General features: G+C 38.9%; 1 protein-coding gene across 4 annotated transcripts in view; it reads right to left on the minus strand.

Moving 5' to 3' along the window:
* BRF1 (BRF1 RNA polymerase III transcription initiation factor subunit) overlaps positions 1–15,085 on the minus strand; it is a 178,306-nt gene that overhangs the window by 35,098 nt on the left and 128,123 nt on the right. For all 4 annotated transcript variants that reach the window (XM_052783394.1, XM_052783393.1, XM_052783395.1 and 1 more), the window contains 4 exons: positions 14,096–14,157; positions 11,794–11,875; positions 11,641–11,696; positions 9,516–9,772 (listed from right to left, as the gene is read on the minus strand). In XM_052783394.1, coding sequence (XP_052639354.1) covers positions 9,516–9,772; positions 11,641–11,696; positions 11,794–11,875; positions 14,096–14,157 — 457 coding nt within the window. The remainder of the gene's footprint in view (positions 1–9,515; positions 9,773–11,640; positions 11,697–11,793; positions 11,876–14,095; positions 14,158–15,085) is intronic.

Here is a 15,085-nt window from a genome sequence, read left to right on the forward strand (position 1 = left end):
CTTCAAGTTTTGCAACAAACTGCTATAACTTTTCAATACTTTACCCAGCCACGGTGAAAGAACTGCAGTCATAACCACATAATGACTGCCAGCTATCCGGTCTGGCAATCCATGCAAACATCAAGATACAAGAAGCTTCATGTGCCTTCTCTCCTAGTTTGGCTATTAGTCTTGATAAAATAACTGATGCCATATTTAGCGAGGAAAAGTTAACTTTTTGTTTGTTTTGTTCCTTTTCCTTCAACATTTAATAAATATTCACTGAAGACTCAACTTCATTTGCACATCTAAAACACATCAGACACACACTTCCCTTGGTTTATACTAAAAAAATGAGCAGACATATACTGCAAAGATCAACAAGCAGACCCTGCTGGACTAGGGTCAAAGGAAAATCAATTCAGAAACCAACCATTTTCCACCCATGAAAACACAAAGAAATAAATCGGAAAAATCTCCAGACTGAGAACGAGCATTTCACAGCGCTGAAGCACTCTCAGCCGTGACAGCAGGACATGCACCTCTAGGGTTTGATAACAAGAACCATAACACTTCGATCTCTTTGTTTCTTCCCACTCCTCTCACCCCCCACATCACACAAAACTATTTTTGCTAACACGCTATTAAAGTTCAACAGACTGCGCATACATATTTATATTAAGCTCCCATTAGACCTACTGAGTGTAATTTGCAAGAAAAAAGCTCGCAGAGCATTTTCTTATAACCAACCTGAAAATGAGAACATAGATAAACAAGGCGCTCGCAATCCAGCTGTCACACAAAATTATCTTCTGGGCTAAAATTGCTCCTATTTGGTCTTAAAACACAAGATGAAATTATTTCAGACAGTCACAAAAATCCCCTCTGCATTTTTGTGCTGCCCAGCTGACCTCCCCTGGAATCCGATAAGGAGACGATTTTCTTTAGTGGGAGGCGGAAAAGCAATATCCAATTTATATTAAACAAACAAGAAGGCTGCTGTAAAAATAAGGAGACTTGACCTGGGTCTGGGCCATGAGGTCGAGCCAGATCAATGCCTTTTCGGTTTTGAATTGAAGGCATTCTAATAATTTGGGGTAAATGGAACCGAGCACTGGATTTGGCAGATGCTTGTTACTGCTGAAACACTCGCACAAGCCTAGATGTGTCCTCACCCAATCTTGAAGGGTTTATTTATAATTATTTCTCAAAGGTTCTCGTAAGTCCAAATAAATGACAGCTCAGGAACACTCCTCTGTAGTCCCAGCAGACCATGTTCCCTTATCCTTACACTAAACCAAATTTTGACATTAAATGTCTGTACTATAAAATTTGAATGCTCTTAATGAATGACGTACAACTAGAGATGATTTGCAGTATCACTGAACTTACAGAAATTGGTACAGTTCACACTGAGAAGGCTTCTTTCCATTATTCTCCTACTATTAAACTATTCCAGGGGCATTTTTGTCCAATTATATTTTACAGATTGAAAATACAGGTAGGTTAGTTGCCATATTGAAATGTTGGCGATTTATTCCAGTACTCAAAAACTAACAAATCTGAAACTGGGATTCTTAGGAAAAATACTCCATTTTAATAACATAACAAGCTAGAAAAACTTTGTCCTGGTTTCAGCTGGGATAGAGTTAATTTTCTTTCTAGTAGGTGGTATGGTGTTATGTTTTGGATTTAGTATGAGAAGAATGTTGATAACACACTGATGTTTTCAGTTGTTGCTAAGCACTGTTTATACTAACTGAAGGATTTTTCAGCTTCTCATGCCCAGCCAGCAAGAAGGCTGGAAAGGCACAAGAAGTTGGGAGGGGACACAGCCAGGACAGCTGACCCAAACTGGCCAAAGGGATGTTCCATACCATGTGATGTCATGCCCAGTATATAAACTGGGGGGAGTGGGCCGGGGGCAGGGATTGCTGCTTGGGAACTAACTGGGCATCAGTCAGTGACTTGTATTGTGCATCACTTGTTTTGTATATTCCAATTCTTTTGTTATTGTTATTAATTATTGTCATTTTACTATTGTTATTATTATAATTATTAGTTTCTTCCTTTCTGTTCTATTAAAGTGTTCTTATCTCAACCCACGAGTTTTACTTTTTTTTTCCTGATTCTCTCCCCCATCCCACTGGGTGGGGGGAGTGAGCGAGCAGCTGCCTGGTGCTTAGTTGCCGGCTGGGGTTAAACCACAATACCTTTAACTTCGTTTCTCTTAACTCACTGGCAGAACAGGCGTGAAAGGGGGAAATGATTCTGTAACTCTCCTCCTGCAGGAGGAAGGAAAGGATTGAGGGATGAAGGATGAAGGAATGAGCTTTTTGGTAACCTCACCCTAACAAACCAATGCTGTGTGACAGAAAAGTGCAGAGCTGCTGGAATAGCTGCCGAAATGACTTGGGAATCAGCGGCAGAAGCAGCTCCTGCAGCAGCAGCACACATACACCCAGATTCTGCAGGCTGGGGATGAGAGCTGTGCCGGGCGATGGCTGGAAAGGAGCTCCTTACTCAATGGTGCAGAGCACAGCCGTGCGAAACACTATCCATACATGTTTCAGCGTTTAATATGCCTGTATTTTCAGGGGCATCAAGCCCATCAGATGTGAAAGAAAAATGCTGTCATTGGTATCAGGGGGAATTGATCTTCAAAATAGCCTGAGTAATCAGAATAAACATCAAATCCTGACAATCACCTGCCAGCTTCTGGAAGGATGGGTTTGGGCAGCTGTTTTTTCTTTTTTGTTGTTGTTTTTTGGGGAAAAAAAAATTCTTTCCCCATCCTTCTATTCTATCTCAGTGCCAAGAGAAATGAATTTGAGGGTAAAGGGATAACCTGCCACACCATTCCTTGGACAGTGTGCTAGCTCCTGTCTCCCAAGTCTTTCGGTGGCATTTGCTTAACTCCATGTCTGCTCAGGAGCGTGGTACTACACACAGAAGAAACACATTTTTCCTCCTGTGTCCTCGCTTAATGAAGAAGGAAAGACTGCTGGTCATCACATTTCAGCGTTCAGAAGTTAAAAACACACACTCATTTTAAAACATGTTGGGTCAGATACATTTCTTTCCAGTTGTTGCCTCTGATTTATCTCCTTATTACAAAAGGCTTCTTAGCTCATATGAACAGCAGTAACCTGCAGCATTAGCCAGGTTACAACATCACTACAGGCTTTACTAGATCAACTCCTCAAATCAACTGTGAACAAGTAAATGCATGTGTCAGCTCCTTTCAAGGTCATTCGTAAAGCTCTCCCCTGTCCAGCTAACTTTAATAAGGAGATGCATGCCTTGAAAAGCAGAACTTTGGAAGTCTTGAATTCATTTTTTCTTGGCTTTGCTTTTTGTAAATAAAATACTAAGCATAATTTGTATAAGCTTGTCCCTCTAAAAGTTACAAGACTGGAAAATACTGGTAAGATTTATTTTAAGTGGAGGTACTTATCAAATGTCACCGTTTTCCTGTTCAAAATGACTAATCATTCTGATTAACCTTTGATTTAAATGATTATATACCACAGCAAAGCACAAACATACATAAAATTACACTCCAAAGAAATTCTCAAAGTGCAGATCACATAAGAAAACAGTTATGTCAAAGTGGTTAGAGAATCTATTTACCACGTACACAGTATTCAAACCAAAAGCTGACTCCACATGCTCAACGGGAAGGCTCCCACCACGTGTACATTTATACCCAGGAATCACACTCTAGTTAATCCCGTAGCCAACATGAGATTGCTTCCAGAGGAAACACCAAAAATACCAACCAAATAATAATAAAGCTATAGAAGAAACTCCTAACTACCACCTCAATAAGTACTCCCAGTATCTTCTGCAAGGAATTTTATCCCAGGCAGGAAATCGGTGCTAGTGCATTAGTCACATATAAAAGAGGACCTGAAGCAGCACAAGACAAGAAATAAAATTTAATATCTCACTTTGAGTAAATACACATGAATTCCAAGCCATGTAACAGACTCCAAAGTAGAGAGAGAAAAACAGGATATCAAAGGTAAATTAGACAAAGAGCTGAAGGCAATTCTGAAAAATACAAATACATGGTGGAAAAATTAAAGCATATAAAACCACCCTTAAGATCCCATCTCAAAGGGCTGATTTGTACAGAGAATGCATACCACTAAGGTTAGCATGGAAAAGATGCTCTCTCAAAAGCTTTGTATCTGCCAAACACGGGGACTTCAGACACCCAGGAATCCCTTGGATTATTTAAACTGAGCTTTGTTTCACGCCATTTTGGATTGATCTAATTAATCTGGAAAACATGAGCTCATGCTCCTCCCTGCCACAAATACCAGTCTCATAATGTAAAATAAACTAAAAATATTGTACATTAAAAAAATCTGTTTGCTTTGGATTTATAAAAATAAATTATAAGCCACGGCCAACGTAGAATAAGCCTTCAGGACAATCGGACTCGTAGCTGAGGTAGGAGCACCCAGCCAGGACGCAGCTCAGCACTCAGCACACCACCTCCACCCGCCGGAACAATAAAACTACAAATAAAGGGATTATCGTTATCAATAATCCTGGATGACAGGGAAACAGGTGATTAGGGCCTTCTTCCCTCCTTATTCCCCAGGTGAAAGAAATACAGATTCTGTTGGACATCAGCAGCATCAACAAGAGAAGACAAAGTTTTCAGGCTGGGTGTGATAAATAGCACCCCATGCCCCCTCCCTCCCATAATTTTACCAAAAATAATCTGGCAAAGCCAATGAGATCAAAACAAACTTCCACCTTACAGAGTAACATGCACATTCTGGACACCAGAAAGGGCCGCCTGTAAACGAGGGTGGGAGCTGGGATTGTCAGGCTCCTCCAAAGCACCTAAATTAGGCTTCTGCCCATATTTTATCCCCCTGGGGGAATGTGATTCCCATAGAGCTAAGAAAGTACCAAGTAATTTATCAGGTTAAATGGGATGTCAAATGCTAGGCTGTAGAAAAGTATTACGTACATTCTCCCTAATAATCAAGGGGATTTTTCTGGGGTCGTGACACCCACTGAAAAGCCAACAAAAATGTAGCCAGAGCAGATGCTAATTGAAAGTGTGCAGCCCAGGGCAGGAACTCGAGCAGCAGAACAAGTCCCTGGTACTGTAAACGCACAGTTCACAATATCCAGATTGCATGGCTCCAAAGCACAGGTGGAGCCACGTGCCAACGTCTGCTAGCAAAATGGATAGTCGATAAATACAAGTGAGACCACGGAGAGAATCTGGAGGTGAATTTCCAAATCTAATCAAATCCGAGATCTCTGCCAAGGGCTTTTGTCATATTCCTAGCAGGCATGATTTGGTTTTCTATTATATATTCATATGCTTCCATTCAGAACAACCTTGTTTCATTACAACGGATTCAGCTGTGTTTCACAGTCCTGCTTCATTTCTTCCAAGGCAAATTTTTCAGGAGATTAACTTGACACATTTACTCCCCCCATAATATAACTTGTCTTTTCTGATATCATTACCAATTTCAAGCACATAGCAATAAATAGGCTTAAAATTTTTAAAAAGTAGTGACTTGAAAGCTTTCTTGTTCCTACATTTTCTTGGTACAACACATTTCACTTCACAAGTAATGTAGTAAGATTCAGCTCAAGTAAATATAAAATAAATTATTAAGCTTCTAACCAAAAGCTTCCAGTCCTAAAATCCCTCTTTATTGGACTTGAAGAGCTCCAGCGCATGGCACAGCTCTAACGGGAGTTCAGGTTTTAAGTAGTTCAAAGTGGCAATTGTTCTTTTCTAGGAGTTCAACATATTATTCTTATGCTTCATATGCACAGAAGACATTAGTGAAAATAAACTGTGCAACTGGTAATTGAAATTAAAGTTGCAACATCTATTATGGTAACATCCACTGTATCATATCTCGAACACACAGAGAATGAAATGGCTTTTGCGTATGGAACACCAATCGTGATACTCACTGGAACAAAAACGCATTAAGAAATGTAATGAAATACATTTACACAACATAAAATTCCCTAAAATTACTTACATTGTCATTACTAGTCTTCTACCATCTTTACAGATACAATAAGTAAAACCCCAGTATAATTCTGGGAGATGTGTCCGAGAAAAACATGTCTTTTTCCAAAACTCAAGAAGTTGCACAGCATTCATGGTAAAGAAACCTGCTCAAAAATCCAATTTGCTTCTGAAAATATTGATGTATATAATGTATACTTATCTAAAAAGGAGAAATCTGCATGATCTTTGGAAGAATTCTTTGGAAGTATCTTCCTAACAGAATTTCAGAAAATACCAACCATTTCTGAGATTTCAAAATTAGGATTTTCTATGAAATAGTATATAGATAAACTATATCGTCTTTGGAATCCAAGTAACCATTAAGTCATTATAGTAACAATAAAGCTGTATTAATAAAGGGCCACCAACTGAAAGAATATCCAGTTTAAGCATGCTCCTGGGACAATGCTTAGCATTCCAGCTCTTTATAAAGTTATTGCAAATCAACAACTTTTTACAAGACTGTAAAATTTGCTTACCATTATCACATCAGTAAACAAAAGCTTTTTCAATATTTTAACTGACTAACACTGTAACTGCTACTTTATGTCATATTAAAAAAACAAAAACCACCCAGAGACTGCACCAAGTGTGGCTGGGGTAACCATTTTTTTTACAGATAATCTGAAGTCCTCTATGCGGAAATAACAGCGCAGAGTGTTTTATAGCAAGGGGCAATTAGAAAGATGAAGATCAACTTCCTATTTCCAGGGTGCTACATACTGTATATGAAGACGATTTCTATGACACATGACAAACTTAGCTGCATCATCTGTCCAAATCCTGGTGAGGTATGTAAAATCTTGGCTGGCAAAAGGAAAGCAATAAAGATACTTATTTATTAAAAAAAAAAACAAACTACTTTCCTAATTTTATACCTTTACAGGAGTGCTGCTTTAATCACCAAGAACAAGTATTCCTTTCGTAGTCTGTAAAGCTCCCTGTAACTTGGTAGTGGTACCTTCTAATTGGGATCAGGACTAAATCAGTAGCTCTCTAAAATCTGACTATACTCAGATGAACTAAAGGACCTGATCAAAGCATGGTTATGCAAGGTGCTACTGCAGTCATATGCAGCTTACTAAATATTTAAGACATATAAAGATAAACACGCAGGACTGTAAATCACTACAAACCCAAATGGTTAGCAAGATCTCTGCAAATGCCTCCTGGAGAAAGATACATTATGTGCTTCATTCATTTTCTAATGAGCAGTGCTCAGGGTTTTTATTATTATTAATTGCATATAAATTACCATGATTTTTGTATCACTGGGTAAGTATTTAGCCATTCACCTCTCAGAGGAACAATGCTGAACAAAGGCAATGAATGCATGGCATATAAGAACAATGCAGAACACAGAAATTTATGCATGCGATTTAAAAGGCATGGCATTTAGACTACTAGCAAAAAAATCAAAAGTATGTCATAAATCTTTAATTGTAAGAAAAAAAAGCCCAACTAATGGTTTGCCAAGTCCTTGATATTATTGAAGCAGGAACACTGCCTACTTTGGGAGTGCAAAATCTTCTTAACTCACATATCTGCATGTATCCCCAACCTCCTCTGAAGTGTTCTGCTGCAAAATTCATTGTATCCGAGATCTGCTAATCATCATCAGGAAACTCTGTTATGCATCTTAAGGACGTACTTTAGGCTCTCAAGAGGAAAAATAAACATGTTTTATTAGCTGCTTTTGGAAAATACTGATTTGTATTTATTTAGAAACCTTTTCAAGTTGCACCACTGTTAAATTAAATATTTATGGCATGATTTTCCAAAGAGTTTAACACCTGTTAAGAGTTTAACATGCTGACTTCAACAGGAGCTCCGAGTGCCCAACATTTCTGCAAACCTCAGAAGCGACAAGGTTCGGATGTGGCAAAGCAGCTCGAGTGTGGATGTTACTGCTGAGCTCTGAAAGGCAACTGGGATCCTTACCAGCCCCTACTTCCCATCGCAGCATTGCATTTCAGACTACTGAATCAGCTATATTTTTACTAGAAATACCAGAAATACGATTCATTAATACCTGTTAAATCCAAATAAAGCATAGGCTAAATGCTGTTAGTTAATCCTCGGTGTATCTTCACTCTCCTTCATTAGTGGAAAACTTATGCGCTTGGGTCATTAGACATCACCTTAAGTAGCAACTTACAGAAGAGACTAAAATCCACTGCAAGTCAAGAACCGGAAAGCAAAGCTGTTGATATTAAGGGTGAGAAGTTGAACAAGGATGAAGCTATCTTGGTAAAATACAGAATAAAGAAGGTACAGCAGAGAAAGTAAAGATGCTTGGTACATTGCAAAAACCTGTATCCCGGTGACAGTGGGGCCAGCAGCACGGTCTTCAATTTTGGGTGAGAAGCCAAATGCCAAAGCCAAAGCTTGGCTGTCAAATGAAGTCAAAATAAGGGGTTGGGTCTAGTCATCCTTATTTTGCTTAGTTTCTGAGGGATGTGTGCTTACTAACCCTCCCAGCTTCACGTTTTCAGGTATCCTATGTCTCCCGTTCTTGCACGAATAGATGATTTCTTGCACCTTGTGCCTGGCTGCCCTCCTGTCCTCCCTGGTCCTTTACCCGGTTGCAACACATGCCTAAATCTGAACTATGATGCAAAGACATCATCTTACGTATCAGAATTAAAATACCCAAATTTCCTTGTGGCATTTGGCCTATACTTCTGGAAGCAAAAAACCTATGTCTTTTAGGCAGTAAATAAATAAATAACACCTAAGTAAGGAATTACTATATATAGACACAATTCAAATGATCATCCAAAATGATTTCATAAACTGAAGATGAATAAAATAGTTGAATATTGCAGATAGGACACATCAATCTCCTTTTATACTTTACAGCACGCTACAAATCTGCCCAGCAAGTCGAATATTTTACTCATTAAAATAGTAGCTTTCATCACACTATAAAACATTTGCAAATGCAGACCAGAAAACCGACAAGCGTATTTACTGTAAAGCTTTATATTTGTGTCATCAATTAACAACAAAAGTTTGGAATAAAACTAAAATAAAAGCTAATCAAAACAGCTAGCTGTCAAAACAGATGGGAACTATATTTTTCAAATCAAGCAAAAAGCCAAAGCTTTCGAATGTTTAGTGTCATGTCAGCTGATACAGACAACTTAGAAAGGAAGGACGGCAAATGTCAGGATTACATGAAGAAAAGGTGTCCCCGGCTGAAAGATTCACGTATATGAATTTCCATTGATTTTTTTTTTTTTTTTTTTTTTTTTGCTTCAGGATGATTAACTCCCACCAAAGCAGACCTCTGATACATGAACTATAAATAAGGTGTCGCCGCGACACTGCAGGCAAAATAAATAAAAACAGAGCCCCGACATTATTTTAGCCTCAAACAAATGTTTCAGTCCCTACATTGTCTGGCTCAGAAAGATACATAGACAGTCTCACAGACAGAGATATAAATGAACAATTGCAGTACCTTTTTCCCACACTGTTTACAGGGTTGGCTATATTCCTACTGGCAATAGATTTTCTTCTTGACAGCTTCTTGGTGTTGGTGCTGTCATCAGTGCTGTCATCCTCTTTCTTTGGTGTGTTACTTCCTTTGCTGTTCAGGTCCCTTAGCACATTATAATTAATTTTACTTGAGATTTTCTTCTGTTCTAACATCTTTTCAATTGCCTCTCCTGCTGTGCTGGCTTGAATTGGCTCCCGCTTCTTTGCAGATTTCTTTGGCTTAATTAAAATATAAAATTAGTGATGTAGATACAAACAAAGTTTCCGTGAAGCAGAAGGGCGAGCTGCAGTTCAGCAGTCCTGGCTCAGGTGCTGCTGATGCGGGGATGCAGGCGATGCGGCCAAGCTAAGCCAGCACTCCCTCTCCTGCCACTCGATGGGACCGAGAGGTCTCTTTTCTCCGAGAGGTAAGTGTTTGCTTTTTGCCAAATGCCCACACGGTTTATTACAAATTCTTTACTTAATATTTGTAATGCTGCCAAAGAAGAAACATGGGCCATTTCTCACACATGAAAAAAAGAGAAGGGAGTGAACTCCTGTTACAGGAACAAGGACCCTGATAGCATCACCCAGCATGGAAGCAAAGAAAATTCCCCGCTAAAATTGCCTTTAAAGTTAGAGTCAAGCTGGGTCACGACTCCCCTAAGCACTGACAACTCCATATCGAAACTGCAATGGTATTTTACATCAAGTCCGAATGCAGCGTGGGAGAGCATCTACCCAACTCCTCCTCCACACTGAAAAAGGCCAAGAATATCAGCAGCGGCTTTCTAAGTGTGGACTGGCATTAACGCCGACGGATAGGAAGCAGGAGGCTGCAGACACACAAGCACAGCGGCAATGTCACCTGCAACCGCCCTTCCCAGGCAAACGCTGCAAGCCCAAGCCCAGCGTTGCGCTGCGGAGGTTGACGCTGTGCAGAGCCAGACAAAGAGAAAGGACACCGGAGAACATTTCTAGCCGTGTCCCATGCCTGGGTAGGTACGGGGAAAAAAAAAAACCAACCTCTGTTTCTCATTTGACATCTTCCTTTTCAAAGGAAGGTTTTAACACCAAGCTCTGCAGGAGATTTATTTTTTAATGGATAATAGGCCCTCTGTTTACCTACATGGGTCAAGTGCTACCTTGAAATTGGAAAGCACTATATTAATCAAGTTCTATTCGAGCTGTCAGAAATGATACAGAGTTAGAGAAAAACTCCTGTGTTGCCCAAACAAAAAAGCGGGTGTTTGGGCTACTTGGCGGTGCAAATGAGTTACACAATTTTGAAAATTGCTGGTAGACTGCCACGTCTGCGTAAGTGCAGGATGAATGAGAAACTCTGAAGCATAAAACAGTATTTCATTGTCTGGTTTTGTTTTTATTGTTGAAATACCTAGGGGAAGTAGGAAACTCTGTCTTTTGCATTAGTCGGAAAAAAGATAGAGGATATACGCACTAAAAACTAACATGGATTTTAGTTGCGTGTGGAAGATTTGACTTGTCACTTGCTCAATTACACAAAATATTAATGCCATAAATTGTGAATATACGGCCAATTAGGCTTCTTTAAACTGCTAAACATGGAGACAGGACATGCCATTTGTTAACATAACTGTCGCATTCTTTATGAAAGGTAGAACAAAATATTCCTTCAAGTGACTGTAACAAGGATCTATTCAGTTCTTCATAAAGAAATCATTATTGTAAGAGCAAAGAAAGCTACTGAAGTTATGGCAAGTACAAACAAATTCCCCATGCACACGTTAAAAAAAAAAAAAAAAAAGGCACGTCTTAAGACCTGTATTTAAATAAGCAAGCAATTAGGACAGCAATCATAAATGCAAAGAGCTAGCTCTGACTTTGCCATGCACAGAATTTTCTCATAATAGTAATTTAAAATAAAAGTTTGGGCAAGAAAGTGTTTTACTCACCACCTGAAAAATTACAGCCTTGTAATTCAATAACAGGTAGAGATACAACAGCTTTTGCTCGTTTAGTGGTGACCTGTACCATTATGCCCATACATCCTACATGGAGTTGATCAGCAAATGTAATGAATTTCCAGGACATTTTCAAACAGACACAATTAGCACACAGTTTAATACCTTGTGTTCCTTATAAATCCCAAGTTCTTTCTCTTTTGCTATTCTTGCTTCCTTTTCTGAAAGATGACAAAAGGGTAACCAGCATGAAGATAACACAGACTGCATATTTTAGCAACACTGGCCAAAAGGAGAATTTCAGTCCTATATACTTACCTTTTTGTTCCTTCAAGTAATCTGCATTTTCTTTCATCCACAGTTCTGCTTTTATCTGAGCTTCTGTTTCGTTAAGTATATACTAAAAGACAAAACAAGTTTATCTACTTTCAGAAATCAACTTGAAAACCATAGAGCAAAACTGAATTGAAAAACCACTGGCAAGGTCAATTCACATTCCGTTTTTAAAAATACATTAATGAAAGAAAACATGACTGAGATGTGACACTCAGAGAGCATTTCTAGTAACTTCTAAAGCTGGAAAAAAACAACGACATGTTTTCAAAAAACAGTGCTTGGTTTCCAAACTATGATGGGGTGACCAAAAACCATCCAGGACTCATCGTACGTGGTCTGTAATTAACCTAAAATGATCCTGGGTTTATGATCTTTTTCAGATGATAGAGGAGGGTATCATGACAACATGATCGTCTGCAAGTAATTCTGTGTGTTGATGGTGGTCTGTAATTCAAAACAGTATGGGAACCATTGCCCTGTGCTACCAAAACAGAAACATGTGTCTTCTGAGTAGGTTTCTGCAAAGGTTTAGGCACAGTTACTGAGATTATTAGTTCAATGGCCACATCTGTGTGAATGAAACCAGCTTAGATTGCTGGAGTTTCAGTCCTCTGCATTTTAGAGAGTTGGGAGTAACCACATGTAGGCTTTTTTCAGTTAACTCCACTTAGTCTTGGTAACATCATTAGTAGGTGTGGAGCTGTAAAACACATCTAGAACTATTCAGATGGATTACAGAAATAAACAAACAGGTAGGTAGCAGGCAGGCTGGCAAGTTGGTAGATAGATCTCCTCTTCAATTACTTAAATGTAAAAATAAACCCAGTATTTAGCACAACTGTTCATGAAACAAAAATTCTCTACAGCTGATGCTGTTTGGGACTAAAGAACTTCTGCAGAACGGAGAAGACAAATTGGGTCATCCTTCATGAACAAGACACTTTATTTGTAAGCAGCAGACCTAAGATTTGTAAAATGATGTTTAAGTGCAAGAAAAACAATTTGAGATTTCTCCATCTTATGGGTTTAGGCATTTGAGATTTTCTCTGAAGTAAAATGTATATATAGGATTTTATGAGAAAAAATAAGTCCAGTCAAATGAAACTAATGCAGGGAGGAGTCCTTCCTCCGAGGGCAAACAAGGCAAGCAAACAGCTGTGCAAGTCCCGGTTTATCAGACCAATATTTTCATTCTTTCATCTGCTTCTATTAAAAGTGAGCCATAATAGTAAAACTTGCTTCCTCCTAGCTCAGTTATCCATCCTTCTTACACTTTTAGAGAGTTCATAATCTTGGGCTTACAATATTACAGTCTATTGCAATGGAAATGAACATGAGATCATAAAAGTAGAGTTATGACCTCATCACAGAGCCTAGGAGGAGGAGAAAATGTGCTTGCTCTTCCCCCATGATTGTTTAAATTATGGACTAGCTATATTGAAAACCTTCAGCCTCCCCGCTCCCTCCATACCACGTCTGCTCGATTCACAAGACCCTTCCTAACGCCCAGCCGAGCAAAAACTACTTCATGGCTGAAGTCAAGCTCAGCATTTTCCTGCTCCTTCATCCATCGCCAACAATGTTCTGCAGATCAGTAACTTATACATGACCTCACCGCTCTCAATGATTTTCTACCCCAAAAGGAGTTTTCAGCATTGGCATTATCTGTTCAAATTACACTTTAAACCAGCGTGGTGGCTGGAGAGGGCATCAGGCTCAGAGTCAGGGGGAGCTGGACTCTGTCGCGTGTTCAAGCGTTGACCTGCTGTGTGGCTTTCAACAAGCCGTCTTCCACAGCTGTCTGTCTGTCATATTCAGGCTATACGGTAAAGGGTATCTTTCACTGCCACACAAATAATAATAAGTCCAGAAAACGTTACAGAAATCTTTGAAAGAACACAGAAGCTGTACATGCTGGTTTTATAGTTTGGTTTCCATGGCAGCTTTCTATGTTGAATAAATCTTAATTAAATAATGAATTTAGAGCTCCACCAAACTTTTCAAAGTCCTTCTTCAGAATAAAAGACATTCTAAAACATAATTATTCCAGCACGGTAAGAGCGAACAGCAGCAGCAGTCTCATATATATATAACTTGGGCAAGGAACGCCAAATTCACAGGCTTGCATGAACATTAGTTTTGATCTCAGATCACCGAAATCACTCGAACCTCTCTATGGATCAGAGTGAAGAGGCAGTGGGGGAGAGGATAAACCAGATCAGAACCATTTTGTCTTTCTCAGATATCCAAATGCAGAGACACCCAGGATAAGAGGGCACCTTACCCGATCTATTTCACTGTCGTCGATCCCACTCAGATCTAATTCACCATCTCCTGTATTCTCACCTACAGAAAAAAACACATTTTAATCAGGAAGATGTTTCTTCAGAATCTATCGCAATTCAAGTTCTATGGTAAGTTAACGATCATCCTTCAGAGATTTCCATTCTTCCATGTTCATCCAGGAGGTTTAACGTGTTGCTGAGTATTTTCAATATGGGGGTACATGCACACACAAATTCACCACACTGTATTCATTTAACATTCAGGAATCAGCACAGTCTTCTTCAGTACTAAAAATCTGTCAGACACTTCCAGTTGCCTTTTTTTTTTTCCCATTTTAATTTACAGCCACAAATGTTCAGCAGGAAGCTGGGGAAACCATTTTAAAAAGGTGACCCTTTTTCTTTCATTATAACATGAATTTCTCTGTCAGAGCCTACAGGTCAACAATTTATCCATAAATTACGGCTTAGAAAATATTTTCTGTTTTCAGGGAAGCAATGTGGACCAGTGAATAACACAACATGCCAACAGTCATGCCATAGCTTTCTTCTTGATTCTGATCTATCATCATTTGAACCACTTACCTCATACCAGTTCTGTAAAAAAATGTGTATTAGTTTTTCTATCTGTAAAATGGGAATTATTAAAAAATTTCCAAATTTTAAAGTAACTCTTAAAAGCTATGGAAGGGTCTAGACAATAATGACTGTCTGTAATTACAATTTCACTGTCGTTTTTCTAGTTTTGTATTTATTAAGACTTCTGAAAGCTAAGTTTTTTAATATTCTATTCATTAAAAAGCGTAACAGCACAGAACTGAGTCCTAATTTGGGACTGGCCCAGCATACAGCAGCAAAACCTGATTTTCCACATCACATTAATGTACAGTAGTAATACACTATTAATGCAGTCCAGGTAGAGAAGGAAACAAATTATTCAACAAAGACTTATGGTGGGGAATGAAGCCATCTTCTTGGTCATTTCCATT

Source organism: Harpia harpyja, chromosome 3 (genome assembly GCF_026419915.1).
Source record: "Harpia harpyja isolate bHarHar1 chromosome 3, bHarHar1 primary haplotype, whole genome shotgun sequence".
NCBI classification, from domain to species: domain Eukaryota; kingdom Metazoa; phylum Chordata; class Aves; order Accipitriformes; family Accipitridae; genus Harpia; species Harpia harpyja.